The sequence below is a fragment of the Ptychodera flava genome, chromosome 6 (genome assembly GCF_041260155.1).
Source record: "Ptychodera flava strain L36383 chromosome 6, AS_Pfla_20210202, whole genome shotgun sequence".
In the NCBI taxonomy this organism is placed as follows: Eukaryota; Metazoa; Hemichordata; class Enteropneusta; family Ptychoderidae; genus Ptychodera; species Ptychodera flava.
This window is the reverse complement of record NC_091933.1, coordinates 40,460,698-40,477,984: the sequence shown is the minus strand read 5'-3', so window position 1 is coordinate 40,477,984 and position 17,287 is coordinate 40,460,698. Positions and strand designations below refer to the sequence as shown.

Below are 17,287 nucleotides of genomic sequence, written 5' to 3'. Positions count from 1 at the left end.
TGTACATGGGGGGGGGGGGGACACCTGGAAACAGTAAATAGTATGGAATGGGCATTCCTACAGCTTTTTAAGCACACACAGAATTCTATTGTTCTCAATGGTAGGTGTATAATTATACATTTTATTTCAAATTGGTGGCTGAAAGTTTACAAAGCCATCAATATCTGGTAGTACAAGGCTACTACATAAAATGAAACATACATGCTGTAAAGCCTAGGACAATGTGTATTTATTCACAAGGACTTAGAAACAATAGCTATAGCTATTGGGAATATTTTCAATACATCTAATCAAGAAAATGAGTACATTTATTTTCTTCTACTTCCCTCTAAAGCATGATAAAATACACAGTACTTGCAAAAATTGCAAACACCGCCCATTGTGTAAAATATGCAATGTTTATTTTGACAAATGAATAACAGTCAAGATACCAATTGTGACAATAATGTTAGACACTGAACAAATAAACTCTGGACAAACAGTGGCTGTATTGACAAGCTGTCCACTACAAAACATTCTGGCAAGTTTTTGAGCAAAACAATAAATATTTTACATTCTCGGGTGTAAAACAAGAAATATTTTACTTTTTTGGGGGGTAGAACAAGAAATATTTTACATTTTGGGCATAGAACAAGAAATATTTTATGTTCTTTGGCCTAGAATAAGAAATCTTTTACGTTTTTGGGCCTAGAACATATCTTTTATGTTCTTGGGCATAGAACAAGAAATATTTTTTGTTCTTGAATGCAAAACAAGTAATATTTTACAGACAGAATAGAAATATGGGAAAACACAAGCAAAGCAAAGAATTCCTATCACCCTTTAACTTGCTGACTTGAGAAACTTACTGAAACATGGGATGAAAGTGTCAAAACTTGTAGGGCCATGACATATTCAGATCAAATGCATGGGATTGTTTGCAGTGTATTTGGTTGAAGAAATAGTGCAATTTTTCCTAATGGCAGTAAGCCAATATTAAAGTACCAAGTTAATAAATGTTCTCATTTCATGTTATCTGCATCCCCCTCGGTGCAGGCCATCAATCGCAGCAGAGGACAACAGAAATATTGGACAAAATTCAACCCACTGACCTATGTTCCCATTTAGTTTCATTCACACAATGATATGAAATGGCCTGCAGACAAATGAGGGTCAATGTCCAATGCACAGAATTTTTACATTGCTATGAACACTTGCTTGACTTATTAAACCTTATGACACAAACTAGCAGCAAGTAGTATCATTGGATGTGGGTCACTGTTAAGTTCATATGAACATTTTTTAATAGAATGATTTAATATGGACATACTAAATTACAGAAAAACATGTATGTTTGTCAAATCGTTCAAGAATAAATTCATCTATTTTCCATTTTCCACATTGGAAAGTTCCACTTAGTGTGTTCTTTACACCAATTGTAATGTCCAACTGATGTGAGTGTTATTTTGATTCACCTACATGTATGTCAAGCTTTCATGAAGTTTCTATATTATATATTCAATTAATGGCTGATGCACATATCCCTTAGGCATTCTAAAAGAAATATTGCACACTGGAGGGTGCACTGATGCTTGGAAGATCAAATATCTATATTTTACAAAGAAACTGCTGTCCTTGTCATGGAGGTACAAGATAACAGCAGTCATACATATCACATTATCATTCTAAAGTCACAGTACATAGCTACATATTTGGAATAGTTACTTAGGCCAAAAATAATAATAGGTTTGTTTCTCATCTAAGGTCCCATACAAAAATGATGTGGCGACATGATTTTTTATTCTCATTCTTTTTCCACCTCATAAGATCCAGCTCCCAACATGCAAAACAATCTGAAATGTTTAGACGTAATGATAATTCGGACATCAAGCATTGTAATGGTGAAAACTTGACTGTTAAGAACTGTACATTGGGAGCATGTGATCCTAAAGATAATAATATTGCATCTACTGCAATAAAAAATACTGTCTTTTTTTATATACGTTTTACAAGTGATCATTAAAAAAAGACTGGCGTGGTTTGTTTAGATCGTTGGATGTAATGATGAGAAAGAGAAAGTAGTCTTTTCTTGCCTAAGTTACCAGTAAGTGTTTTTGTTGAGGGCAGTATGCCTGTAAATGTCACTAGAGTTTCACATGATATGTCAATGCTCAGCAGAGACAACTATTTTTGTAATCAATTGAAAGCAAAGAAGTAATGTTGGTTAACAGTGGAAATATTACCAGAGTACTTATACATTTATCGTTTTTCCCAGACCTCAGCAAAAACACTTATAGATGCTTAGATGTCATACAAATATCTTATACTGTACGTAAGACAAACATGTGCTGTGATGCTACAAAGTAAGAAAGTGCAGGCACTGACTGTAGACTTCATAGACCTGCCTAATTATGAGCAAAATAACTATTCATAAATTTGCTAACTACAAAAGTGATCATTATCTCATCATATTACAAGTTTTTTCAACTGCATCACGGTTTGTCCATGGTAAAATAAGTCCAAAGGGTTTTCAACTGCCTTTATATTTTGCCAAAATGACAATCTCTACCATACCTTTGTAAATACAGAAAATACTTTCATATTTGCTGTGATGGTTTTTTGAAAGCCTTTGGTAGATATGCAGTAGTGACTTGGTTCATCACCACAAGACCTATCAAGCCAGGACACAAGAAGCTTATGTACCAGACAGTGTCACTGACCTGGGATACAAACCAGTTGGAATAGAGCCCCAGTATTAGAGTGGTACATGCTAGAGTGAAAAGTAGAAGACCGGAGGTAGCATGGTATAACTTGAGGTCTGCCAGTTTGACCATACCAGAGACCACTTTAGGATACAAAAGCAATGTGCCACCTGTCGACTGTAGGCAGGAATAAATCACAGTGATGAGCCCTAGGATTCCATGCCAACTTGTAAAATGGGATTTTCCATGGATGTTTTTGTTGATGAAAATGATGACCAGGCCAGCTACTGCACATGCTATTGCAGTTACCATGTTAATCCAATGGTATTTCACTTTAGTCTTCCTCATAGCCTTGGGCAGTAGTGTGCTTTCAGGTGAGAAGAACAGGATTGCCTCCGCCATCAAAAATGCAAACTGAAAATATTAATTAATGCAATTAATACATGAACTGGTATCATCATCCATATATATGACTTGATACCATATAGAATTGCCACACTAATATTCCCTTCTGAAAGAGAAACTTTGTATATTTGTTTGCTTTCGATTTTCAGTAAAAATGAAGAGTTCTCATAGTGCAGCAATGAACTTGAACCAAACCTTGTGATAACATACCAATGCTGGCTAATGGAAGTGTTGCACAAATATGAAAACATATTTATCTTAAGTAACAAATGATGAAGTATTTTTGAACTTTAAAGTTCATTTCCATGATGTGCTTTTCACAGAATAGATGTGGACTTATATTGCAGTATTTTTTCCATTGCACATTTTTTGATTTTCACTCAAAACATCTTAACTCTAAACAACTCTTCATGAAACAACACTCCGCGAAGACAGTTGCTACAATGGATATTTAAATATGCCATTTTAATCTTTTATACTTACAGAAACACACATTAAAGTTGGATGCCATGAAAATAAGCCTACAGAGATAGAAAAACAATAAGCTTGTTGATGACACGCAGTTCATGATTTCAAGTCAAATGTTAACCCTTTGAGTGCCAAACAATTTGTCCCAGATCTTGACAATTTTTTTCTGATTTTCCCCAAAATTTTGGTCAAAAAGTGCATCCCATAAAAATTTATGTTCATTTGGTCCAAAATCATGAAAAAAAATTACAGAAAAATTCATAAAAATTGATAAAATGTCGCCCTGATAGTTTTGGGGAAAAATTACAGTGCTCAAGGGGTTAGTGCTAGACACTTTGCTAGCACTAGCATCGTACGCAGGGCTAGGCTAGCACAGACTACTATTACCAACGTACCGAACACCTAACAGTTACTGCTAGAGTTGTATTTGATTGATGATCAACTACACTACTTGTGGGTGACAAATGACTTTTATGTCCACATTTATTTGCACTGCAATCTGTTCTTCTTTGACAAAAGACACCCAGTGGTTTAAGTTGCCGAGAGTAACTGGCTTTCCTATTTCAAACATTACGAACTTCCTAATACATTATTAATAATTGGATGGATGTAGAAAATTGAATTTTGATATGGGTCAACTGTTAAGCTGCGAGGCATAATACGAACATTTTATGAATTTTGCTAATCTACACTGAGCTCTGTCTTTTGCAGAAATGCGTTTCGAACTCAAAGGTAGTGAAACCGAAAGAAAGAAAGTACTCCCCTGACTCAAAATATTCAGAGATAATTACGTATTACAGGTCGTGCATGCCTCGACTGGTACACATTGCGGTCAAAACGACTATCCTACTTGTGCTACGGTACAATTTACTGATTATCCATCACACTTACTTGAACCAGGCCATGCGTGGTATATAATGATACCACAAAACACAATTGAGACCAAGTGAGCAACCATGCCTAAAAATCCACAAAATCCGATTGAGCTGGACGAATTCTTCACCAGAGATGGTTTATCCGTGTTATTGTCGTCCGCCATACATGCAGTGAAGATCATACTAAAGCTGAACGCCAGTAGGGTTGAGCTGTTCCCTGAAGAAATGAGGGACGATAGAAACTAAGTTTGAGTACAAATTTCATCGAAATTTGCTGTCAAGTATTGAAATGATCTAATAAAGTTAAGTAAAGCTGTATCTAGTATTATTGCAAATAAAGATATAAGAACATTACAAGTCGTCGCATGATACGGACCGCCCCACTGCATTTAACAGTGAAATGATCCAAAAGGTCAGCTGATGACCTCGCCTCTGAGGTGAAAGGTTACTACCTGAGCGTCGACCAAGGAGCATTGAAGGCTGGAGCGTTGTGAAATGTTGTGCCGTGAGGTAAAACTAACACAACGTTGACGCTAATCCAGCTCACTTGACATAAAAACAGACTCGTCAGCTTTCATATAATTCATGTGCTCAGTCCTTCTTGGTAAAGATGACGTAATCATTCAAGCGCAATGAATACCAAGAAAGGCAGCAAAATAAATTGCATTTTCTTCAGTGAATTTCATCCTGTTGCAGGACCAAAGATCACTTATCAGGTAGGCAACAATAAGTTTGACGCCGATTGAACACGTATGTAGTTGTGTTAAGGAAGTGTTGTCCGCATACAGTCTTTGGCATATTGTGAGGGATGATTCAAAGTAATGTTACCAGCATCAGGGCAGTTATGTGATTCTACCACATGCACAATTGACATACCTACCCCAAAGTTTACCGATAGAGAGGCTGCCCAGGCACACAGCAACAGATTGTCCAGTGATCTGCAGATATCCTACCGCTATTCTGTTCCTATGATGTATTCGGACAATCAATATGATCTGTAGAATATGCCACTTTAAGAATAATACCTCGATGAGAAAATAGAATTCTCTGAAAATAGAGTCACTCCTCTGTTTACATGACAATGACTTTCATTTTCATTTTACCTTGCAAACAGATTGTGTTAGGGAAAAGTTTCTGAGTCAGATACTATTTCTGAAATGATGTAGATGATATCATTGCAAGATTTAGAATGTTTCGCTGGAAGTTATTCCTGTCAATACATTATCACTTTCATTCTGTACCACAATACATGTACGCAACACACTGTAATGACCGACATGTCTATACATGGCTGACTTTATACTTACATTCAAATTTCAATTTGTGCTGTACAAAAACAAATCTTAAACAGATGTATCTGCATACATATAACTAGTATCTGCTATTATACTGATGTGTAGATTTACAAGGCAATGAAAGTGAAAGCAAAACCATTCTATCTTATGTTAGTGTTGGCACTTCAAGCTTCAAAGAACTGACCTTGCCTCAAGGTTAACTTGCTGAAATTATCAAGCATGGATAATCCAAATTTGGCTGATAGACACAGAAAGTAAATATTCTTGACTCCAATGATATGGCAAACAGGTGGATTAGCTAAGTACTGCAGCAGCTGCAACAGTGAGCCCTGTTGACGTGGTATGCTTGGTGGCCTAACACCCTTACACCCCCACCCCAGCCTATCCCCCCACAGGACAACAGACACATAGGGCTACAATTATTGCACCTCATACTGTAGTGCAGAAGAAATTGTGTGTATTACTGAAACCCAATATTTTTGTAGTATCAATGCTCAATTTGATGTGAAGAACCTCAATAAATGAACATACAGATATTGAAACTCTGCCAATATTTCCTACTTTTGATTTTCCCCCATTCTATTCAGGTACCTGAAGATTACATATCAAAAGAATTATTTGATATTTTCCATGTTTACATCATTACCAAGCCACAACTTCACAATAAGCTCATCACAGTGTGAGTATTCTTTACTATTTGTCAGAATGAAGTCTTTCTAAGGTGGAGCCCACAGCATCTGAGCTAGTGTATTCTGTCGTATGCAGCCATTTATTATTATTTTATTTTATTTTATTACACCTTGTTTACGAGGGTAGCCTGGTAAGCTTCAGTAAAGATGTTTAGATGCTTATCTTCCCCAGGGCCCTCACAATTCTGGTCATTAAAACATATTGATGTATAAGTTGTAATCAGGAATATACTTCTTACGTTCTATTAAGCAGACCGATATTCATCACAGAACATGACAGCGGAATTTTTGCAGTTTTTAAAATTTGTTGTGTATACTCTTATTCAACATGGCCAGATTGGTGAAACTAAATCGCCTAAAACTAAAACTTTGCATTGTGTATTTGCTGATTAGGGTTGCTTGTTTAATGTACATGTACACACATGATACTGATCAAACCAAATTACAAAAGTATAACCATGAGGCACTGATGAATTTCTGTTGGTGTCAGTTTTATGTCAAAACTCTGCAACAAAACAATTTTGCAAGCTAAATTTCTAATTATCATATATTCATTTCAGCAATGCGGTTGGTCAAAAAATCATTGGATGTCCCGTTGGTATTGAAAGCGCAAAATATTCAAGAAATGCATTATTGTTCAACCTCTGTTTTGTGTTTGATTCCTCTTCAACTACATTACCTTATGAACCAGTGGTGAAGAAACTAGCCAGCTATCTCATTACATTAGAGGTGAGTTTGACTTTAAGCAGCTTTTGTAAAATGTTTACATTTTTCTGTAAAGATAAAACTGAACATCCAACTTTATTTCACAATAATATTGAACATTTTTGTGACACCATGAAGTTGAGACCAAGCTCTAGTATCAGTTGTGAGCAAATCCAGCAGTCAGATGTCAAGACTGACAAAATTTCACATCGGTGAATTCGCTATTACTCTGGTCTGACAGACCAGTGATGCTACACTATTACTCTGGTCTGACAGACCAGTGATGCACCTGTAATGATTGTTAGTACGATTAGAATGTTAAACTTATATCTAGTGGATTAATATTGATAATGGTCTGAGGACCAGCAAATAATATATGAATTTGTTACCCATAAGCATGTAATGTATTTGTAGAATTTCTTAGTGGATGTGGTACCTTATTCTTTCATTCAGTTTTTCTTTTTCAGTATTTATTCAGATACAGTGAACCTTGTAATGCAATACATATGTTTGTATGTCCAATGTAATGGTTTCAGTATAATGAACTAGGTAATGAGGAATGGCAATGTTATTCAGTGACTGAAATTACCTTGAAAGATGGATGTGTGTTATATAGCAAAGTGCAAGCTGGTGTTTGCTCATTAAATTGGCATTGTTAACTGTTTCCAGTAGCTTTAAATATGAAGTGATAATACCATCTATTTGATATAAGATATGTACGGTATGAATTCCTTCACATCTTAATTATTTTGCAATGACATTACTGGTGTGGGATTTTTAAACACAAAATCAAACACCAAGGCTAGCATTGCAAATTCTGGATATGTGTCACTGTCCAATTTGAATCACTTATTTACCTTGACAAAAAGCACATTTCTTGGTTCACTGTAATACAAAACACAAATATTCGAAATGTTTAGCACAGCACTTGTGATGAAATCATTCACAGATGATGATGTCATGAACAGATGATGATGTCATGCCTGCTGTTTGATATGAGTGCTTTCTTTCCCTCACTTTCACTTTCTTTCTCAGTTGGAGAGTGGGTTCTTATCTAATGAAGAGAGCAAATCAACATTACCCAGTCTCCTATCGAAACTTATTGAGCAGTTGAATACAGATGGCAAATGTTCAATACCAGTCAGTAAGTGAACAATGTCAAAACTTCTCTTTTCTTTGGTGTCAAAAGTTGTACAAAGTGTTTGACTTTAATAAATGACTAAATGTGATATGGCTGTAGCAGTGTAGTCTCCTAGAAAAAGTACAAGCTTTCTCAGAGTTTTATAAGTATGAAATGATTTACCCATAACTTGGAATGTTCTAAGTCTTGAATTGTCATGTGTTCAGAATCAGTGGCCTGATGAGATTTATATGATGGAATGATGAGGACATTGATGCATGGAAAAAGATTTCCGACTATTGATAAAATTACATCCTACAAATGAAATAATATCTGGCTGTGAAATGAATATTAATATCCATGAAAACAGATCTCTCTCTGGCTTCATTTTTGTGATTATGCTGCTCACAGATGATGCCAACACCATCCATCTTAAAGTAGTCTCAATGGGTGGAGATCCTCCTGTGGTTTTAGAACATCATGTACCAATGTTTGTGGAAGACAAGCGACTCTTCAATACAAGTTCATGGGATCTTACATCACAACAGGTATGTATCCATAGATTGTAAAAAAACCATAAATAAACAAACATGTTTCATATAACAGTTTTGAGTGGAGATCTGGACTACTAGAACGCTAACTTGTCATCTTATCACTGTACCGTTAGGATTTGATGTAAACCTGTTTGAAAAGATAATAAACATAAATAAACAAGTCATTGTCAATGACATAGTCCCCACTTGTAATAGGAGTATTAGTCTTGATGGGGCAGGGAAATGAGGTCATTAAGAAGTATCACTGGAGTGTATATGTTCAGATCTATGGACACATAGGTCTATGTCATTGTTCCCAATTTGAAACAAGAGGCATGTATAAGTTATGGTTCTAAATCAGGAAAAAAGATCAAACCTCTAGCTGTATTGGCCAGCCAAGAAATACATATGTGCATAATAAATGAGGTACAAGATGTGACATCTTAAGGTCTATTATCCTATCAAAATCAAAGCGTAAAGAACTTGTGGTTACTGAGATATGCATATATGCATATTGAAGGTCAAAGGTCATCAAGGACACGTGACATTTTGAAAAAAAAAAAAACATTGTATTGCTAATTAATCCATATATGCCAAAATTCAGACCTCCAGCTCTATTGGCTTGGCCACAATTATATATGGGCATAATTAACGAGGTTAAGCATGTTTGTCATAAGGTCTTCCATCCTACTCAATATAAAGGACATAGCACTTGTGGTTACTTATTTGTTGACATTATCGTGTATTGTAGGTAAAAGGTTATAGAGGTCACATGACATTTTGTCAAAAAATGTCTATCCTATAGTCTATCCCTATATACTAAAAATCGTACATTTACCTCTATTGGCTTGCTCAAAATTAGATATGCACATAATTAATGAGGTACAATATGTGGCGTCATAAGGTGTCCCATCATACCAAATATGAAGGGTGTAGCATTAATGGTTCCTGAGTTATGGACAAATATGTATATTTGAGGTCAAAGGTCACCGAGGTCACATGACATTTTGTCAAAAAAATTGTATTGCTAAGTTATCCCTACATACCAAAAATCATACCTCTAGCTCTATTGGCTCGCTCAAAGTTAGATATGTGCATAATTAATGAGGAACAATATGTGGCGCCATAAGCTGTCCATCATACCAAATATGAAGGGTCTTGCACTTGTGGTTACTGAGTTATGGACAAATATGTATATTTGAGGTCAAAGGTCACCAAGGTCACGTGACATTTTGTCAAAAAAATTGTATTGCTAAGTTATCCATATATACCAAAAATCAGACCTCTAGCTCTATCGGCTCGCTCAAAATTAGATATGCGCATAATTAATGAGGTACAATATGTGGCGTCATAAGGTGTCCCTTCATACCAAATATGAAGAGTGTAGCACTTGTGGTTACTGAGTTATGCACAAATATGTATATTTGAGGTCAAAGGTCACCAAGGTCACGTGACATTTTGTCAAAAAATTGTATTGCTAAGTTATCCCTACAAACCAAAAATCAGACCTCTGGCTCTATTGGCTCGCTCAAAATGAGATATGCACATAATTAATGAGGAACAATATGTGGCGTCATAAGCTGTCCCATCATACCAAATATGAAGGGTGTAGCATTAGTGATTACTGAGTTATGGACAAATATGTATATTTGAGGTCAAAGGTCACCAAGGTCACGTGACATTTGTCAAAGTGTCTGAGATATCTGCGTGAACGGATGGACTCACGGACTGACATGACCCAATCTATGAGCCCCCTGGACTTTATCTGTGGGGACTAAAAACTGTGTCACTGCATCCTTTTTGCAATATGAATACTATGAGAAACTAAATTTTTATTTTTCTTGGCCTTATACATGGGAGTCTATGGACTGCCTTATACATGGGAGTCTATGGACTTCCTTATACATGGGAGTCTATGGACTGCCTTATACATGGGAGTCTATAGACCGCCTTATACATGGAGTCTATGGACTGCCTTATACATGGGAGTCTATGGACTTCCTTATACATGGGAGTCTATGGACCGCCTTATACATGGGAGTCTATGGACCGCCTTATACATGGGAGTCTATGGACCGCCTTATACATGGGAGTCTATGGACGGCCTTATACATGGGAGTCTATGGACGGCCTTATACATGGGAGTCTATGGATTGACTGCCTTATACATGGGAGTCTATGGAGGTGAAAACTAAAAAGTCCTCTAACACCGCCAAATTTGATCGCATTGTGAAACAAATCGACGTGCATCTGTATGAGGTAGGGTACTATCCTTGTACCAAGTTTGAACGAAATCGCTCCAGGCGTCTCTGAGATATCTGCGTGAACGGACGGACGGACGGACGCACGCACGCACGGACATGACCAAACCTATAAGTCCCCCCGGACGGTGTCCGTGGGGACTATAAATAAACAAACATGTTTCATATAACAGTTTTGAGTGGAGATCTGGACTACTAGAACGCTAACTTGTCATCTTATCACTGTACCGTTAGGATTTGATGTAAACCTGTTTGAAAAGAGTGGAGAATTCTAGAATGATGACTTGTCATCATATAATTGTAGGATTTGAAGTAAAACTGTATGTAAAGAGTGGAAATCAAAACTTCGTAGAATTCTAACTTGTTATCCTATCACTATAGGATTTGATGTAAAACTGTATCAAAAGAGTGTCAATTTCTAGAATACTGACTGGTCACCATATCACTATAGGATTTGGAGTAAAACCGGCATGAGTTGATGTAAAAAACTGTGTATAAATAGAGTGGAGACCTTACCATATTTCTGCTTCCTGTTTTTGTTAAAAAATTGTTCTGATACAAAAAGCTTCAGTTTAGGAAATAAATATTTCCTTTTTTAAATATTTCAGATCATACCGTATATTGATGGTTTTAATCATGTTCAGCGCATTGCAGTGGAGGCTGATGTTCACATGAATCTGGTTAGAATGTGTGTACAGAATCTAGTGTAAGTTTTGTTAGTCTTTTTCAACTTAATTGCCATTGTATCAGAATTACACTGCCAACCATTGTATCAGAATTACACTGCCAACCATTGTATCAGAATTACATTGCCAACCATTGTATCAGAATTACATTGCCAACCATTGTATCAGAAGTTCTTTTGTCACGAAAATGATCTGGATGTCCTCTCTTCAGTGGATTGTCAAACAGTGTTACTGTTCATGTCAGGAAATTCTTCAAACTACTATGACCAACAAAGCCTGAATTTTACATAAGTAACAATATCGTAATAGAAATTTGGATGTTCAATTAAAAGGAACAAGTAACTGTTTCTCAGTTTGAATGTACAGAAACAAAATATTATGAATGATGATTCATTTGTTCATTATCCATCGTGATTTTTTCATTTATCAGGTATTTAGGTGTTGTAACACTGGTGCCAATATTTCAGGTAAGTGATAGATTGACATTTTCCCTCATGCTGGTGGAAACTTCATTGTTTGATAATAGTGAATCTTCTCTCCCGGTAGTGTATTTTTGTATTGTATCTGATTAACGGCAAATTGCTGAACATCCAAATGCAACATTTGAAAATTTAGTACTTTCTTCTTGCTCACACTATTATAGATATGCAACTTTGATCAATTTCCTGACTATATATTGTCGATCAAAAACTGCTCACACAGTTCATGTCTTAATAAAATGTTGAGTCTAGACATTATGTCTCCATAATATATACCGTAGGCATTTAAATTGTCAAAATCACCATATTTAATACAATTCTACCTTAAAGGGGTAGTTTTTACAGTGTACTCCATGGATGGAACTTCAGGGTTACACTTTCCATACCTAGTACCTACTTTATGTTAGTATAGATACATTTGACAGAACATGGGCAGGAGGATGTAGTAAGTAAAATAGATCAGCATCGCTATTGAAAATATACATACATAGAATTCTAAGAGATATGTAAGTGAAGAGATTACCAGGAAATCTATTTGACCTCTAAAGACACTTTACTCTGTTGTTTTGCAGTACTCTAATGTCTACACACCTACTCCAGACATCAACAAACTCATGCAGAATCCACAGTTACAAAAGGAATGTATTCATTATGTGAGGAGGAAAGGTATTTGTCATGTGATATAAATTAGAATGTAATTTTTGTAGGATGTTGTCTTTGAAAAAAATTAATTGAAGTTGTCGGCAGTGCATATATCATGCAGAAATCAAACAGCTGCAGAAACATTACTTAGTGTGTAGCGATGGGAACAGAACAGTTTACAGCCATAAAGAAGACAACATGTAATTTTCATGACTTTTGTACCAGTGAGTTTATGCTTTTTTCTGTTTCTACTATTCTTTGGTTGTTTAATAAAAATGAGGTCATGCAAAGAGGACTAATGCATCAAATTTTGTGAAATCAGATTTGGCATAAACTAGTAACAGATTACAGGGTGTAAGCAAGTACGGTTTGTGGTCATTGGCATTGTTTTATCACCATTGTATGTTTGTGTGTAATTGCTTGTATTTTCTATGTTCTGCAGAACTTGTAATTTGGAATTCACTCCTGTTGGTCATCTGAACTAATAAATGAAAATATATCAACCAAAAAGCCCTGTTTGCACAAATTCTGTGTAAAAGTTACCAATGACTACAATCTAGGTTATCATACAATTGAATCATTGTGAAGATTGAAAAGCTACTGTTTGTTGTGGATATCAATGTCATTTTGTTGTTAGTTTAACCAAAACAAATATATTGTATTATATCTAAATAGCTGTTTTGTTCTTCAGGTTTCTGTTACACTGCTACTGGATGTTATTGGACTTATCATCTGCCTTATTTCAGATCATGAGCTACCAAAGTTTCGAGACGTTTTTAAACTGTATTGTGGGTTAGGGTCAGGCATAACAGTGACAAACTTTTGTGAACGACACAATCCACAAAACTGCAATGTTGATGAAAGGTAAGGATAGCGCCAAATATTTTCCGAAAGTTGAACAAGTAATCATCTCAATGTCAGTCTTTTATGCCTTAGAAGCCATGGCATGTTTTGATTTGTTTCTGAATAAATGTTTGTAAGAACATTCTCTGTCATCCTGCTTTGAGCAAGAGTCACAGGCTGCCAAAAGTGTATTTTTGGTCAAAATTGACTATTTTACTTTTTCAAACACATACTTCTGTGATATCTCTATGCTATTAAACAAGGTAGTGACAGTAAAGAATCAAAGAAAGAAATGTTGCATCATTACAATTCAAAAGTTTTTGTTTCAAAATTACAGGAGACTTATTCAGTTTGGAGTGATGAAAGGATTGATAAGACGTCTTCACAAATACCCAATTAAATTACCAAGTGCATCTGGCGACTCAAGCAAATTGAGACCCCTCACTAGGTAAGTTAACCTATCCCACAGTCCCTCTGTGGGTGGAGGGACTGTGCCTATCCATACAGACTGCATGCTCAACTTACAGACTTCATAGGAAATAATGCTTCCAGGATTGGCAATGTCAAAAGAAAACTGTACGTTGAGAAATGGTGCACGATGAAGTAATGATGTAAAAAAATGAAATGGTATTATTGTAAACTCCACAACAGACGCGATGCAACAGCTGTTAGTATTGTTAGATTTCAACACAGAAGGGTTGCAGTATTTCACTGCATGACATCTCTGAATTTTACATCATCTTTCAAAATCATGTCATACAATTGTATAAATTTAATATAAATGATTTTCTGTACTTTTTAGGAAAATCCCCAGAAAGTTTTGTCACAGAATTTTCTGTCAAATTCTGTCTCAAAGCCAAGCCGTGACTGTTACATTGTGACAAAATGTTGTTTTGGCAGTCATATTGAACCATGTGTTATCTCTAGAAATACCAGTGGGTATATAGAGGTACAGAAATGTGCATATTTTATGAGAAAAGTGTCAAATAAAGTCAAATTGATTTCGTATTAAAGTTTTTTGTGTTTTACCCTCTTACCCACAAACCTTTTAGAATTTTTAGTGGATGAAAGCAAAGAAATTACTTATTTTGGCCTAATGAGAACACAATTAATTATCCCATACCAGCATTTTTGATTAATCAGAATTTGTGATTAACCATTTTGTCGTTTGCATTTGTCTGTTGCTTAGATACCTGAATGGTGTACATAATTATGATGAAATTTGCTGTAAGACTGGCATGACCCATCAAGAGTTGGAGGAACGACTTGAAAATCATCCCAGCATTGTTATATGCTGGAAGTGAAATGGAAAAATATCCCCCTGTGATGTGGAATAAAGAGACATTGCTGTCACAAAGACAAAAGCAATACTTACATGTCGTCATTGTCGTAGCCTTTCCAATCAGAAAACAGTTTCCATGGCAGTAGTGATATGTTGTTCTTTTAGAAAGCTGTATTGAACATAGCATAGTCAATGAAAAAATATGGTCCCAGGAATTTATGATTGAATTAAGTATTGCATTGCTGGTTATACAAGGTCAATTGATCTTGGTCATCATGTATTCCATTTGACATATGAAAAAAGATAATAAAGATAACTTGAATGCTGAGCATTTTGCTGTCTTTTTGCTGTTTCAAGTTCGATAGCAATTTATTTTATTAGTCTATTTGTACCCATGTCCCTCCGTAAAATCGAGTATGTTACATCAGCATTTCCATCAATATTAATTTCTTCCACCAAAACCAGTGTATATATTTATTTAGAGCTCCCTAATACATATAGAAATCGTCAAGATTTTTATTATTTCTTGCTCCAAAGTACCAAGGAAGCTATTAGAATCAGTCGTGGTGCATATGCGTTACAAGAAAGTCACGCCTAAAAAGGTTAAATGTGCTTCAGTATCAAATCAGTTATTTTTGTCTGTCAAAGAACTATGACGAAACAATCACTGTACATTTAGATTTCTTAACATTTCATTCTGCTTATGTATATCTACATCCACAGTCACTGAAGCAGCTTTGCTGTCATTGATGTGTTTTTGCAATGTAATGCGCCATATACTAGCTGTATAAGGTTCTCTTCTAAAGCAATAGTGCCCAATGGGAATTTACATATCTTGACCCATAGAGAGTAGACGTATAGCTTCTACTGTCCTATGATTGACTCTAATATTTTTGAAAGCAGATACAAGATAATGAGGGTAGAATTAAATGTCTTCATTGTCAAACACTGACAACATGCAATGCCTGAAATGTGACACAAGAATTCTTTTTTGATAAGTGCACTTTTGAAGGTTATAAGGATACAAATTAATTGGTATTAATGATTTTACGGTATCATCAATGATGCATATTTGTACACTGACTGCACCACATGCATTTGCAGCTGCCAGCACAAGGTTGTAAAAGTACAAATTCATATAAAATTGCATCAAGGTCAATGTAGCTATTTTTAATTTTCACCAAAGATATTTTAGGACTTGATAGTAGGTAAACCAGTACAAGTACTCACCATAGACTTCAGACAGTGGCTTGGTTGACTGCAACAAGAAATTACTTGAAAATTCAAATTTCGTGAATACAGTTTCACTAAAGTCATTACAATTGCCAAGTCAGCCAACTCAGTTGTACTTATATCACTTATTAGCAAAAGTTTAATTCAAGAGGTGCATAACATTAGCCTTCAAGTATCAACTTCTGTGAACAACACCAGAATCTGACAGAATATTGATACCTTGGTAAACTGCTCATTTGCATATGCAAAAAATTGAGGTATGAATGTCATAGCATTAGATGTGTGTTTACGTTGAATCTGTAAATATTATCCAAACTGTTGAATATTCCAATTATTCGCTACGCAGCTGTGTGAATACGAAATGTATTTCTTATTCACTCACAGCAATCTGGATAAAGACTGAAAATTTCTCATTCGTCCCACTGTAAAGGGCTGAAAGTTCCATTGAAAGGCCCAAGTTCTTTCTTCTCCTGATCTACAGTGTGTTTATGAGGCATTTAACTGCAATTTTTGGAAGGGTAGGACTCACACACATACCAATTTTTATGTCATGTAGCCTGTATATTCTCTTTCATAGAATGGTATGCAGGCAGGCTCAATAGTCCAGCTTATGTGTTTTTAGTGGCATAGGCCAAACTTACATTTTTATAGAATTTTTTTTGTCAGCATAGCAGCTTCAGCATCGTATCGCAGTGCTTACACTGTAAAGTTGACATCCAAGATTATAGCATGAGATGATACCTTTTTACAAGTTGATTTTGTTTTCACAAAGTTCAGTCCATCAAAAGGAAAGGTGAGGCCTAGGCAATGTACAGTTTAAAGGGATACTCAGGGGATGGAGAAATGGGGCGGAGATGGGGCCAGAGGGAAGGGTATGGAGAGAGAGAGAGAGAGAGAGAGAGAGAGAGAAGAACAAACAGAAGGAGATGGAGAAAAAAAGAATGTGTCACCTAGGAGGGGAACCCCACACCAGAAAAAAGGTGGGTAGAAGGTAGCTAGCACCACTAGCCACATCCCAGCAACGCAGTGCACCTCTTGGCCTATGAACTGACAGGGGAAGGTCACAGAACAATTTAATCTGAACATGCAG

At 35.9% G+C, this 17,287-nt stretch overlaps 2 protein-coding genes across 2 annotated transcripts; one reads left to right on the top strand and one right to left on the bottom strand.

Moving 5' to 3' along the window:
• Positions 1–101: 101 nt before the first annotated feature.
• LOC139135792 (transmembrane reductase CYB561D2-like) lies at positions 102–5,504 on the bottom strand. The gene is made up of 4 exons (XM_070703494.1): positions 5,310–5,504; positions 4,446–4,646; positions 3,570–3,607; positions 102–3,095 (listed from the first exon to the last, which is right to left on the bottom strand). The coding sequence occupies exons 2-4, from the start codon at positions 4,609–4,611 to the stop codon at positions 2,577–2,579; spliced, it is 723 nt and encodes a 240-aa protein (XP_070559595.1). The 5' UTR covers positions 4,612–4,646; positions 5,310–5,504; the 3' UTR covers positions 102–2,576.
• On the top strand, positions 4,642–15,293 carry LOC139135791 (GATOR1 complex protein NPRL2-like). The gene is made up of 11 exons (XM_070703492.1): positions 4,642–5,145; positions 6,312–6,403; positions 6,974–7,142; positions 8,154–8,262; positions 8,650–8,786; positions 11,641–11,738; positions 12,149–12,185; positions 12,770–12,863; positions 13,586–13,703; positions 14,020–14,130; positions 14,872–15,293. The coding sequence occupies exons 1-11, from the start codon at positions 5,062–5,064 to the stop codon at positions 14,984–14,986; spliced, it is 1,164 nt and encodes a 387-aa protein (XP_070559593.1). The 5' UTR covers positions 4,642–5,061; the 3' UTR covers positions 14,987–15,293.
• The last annotated feature ends 1,994 nt before the right edge of the window (positions 15,294–17,287 follow it).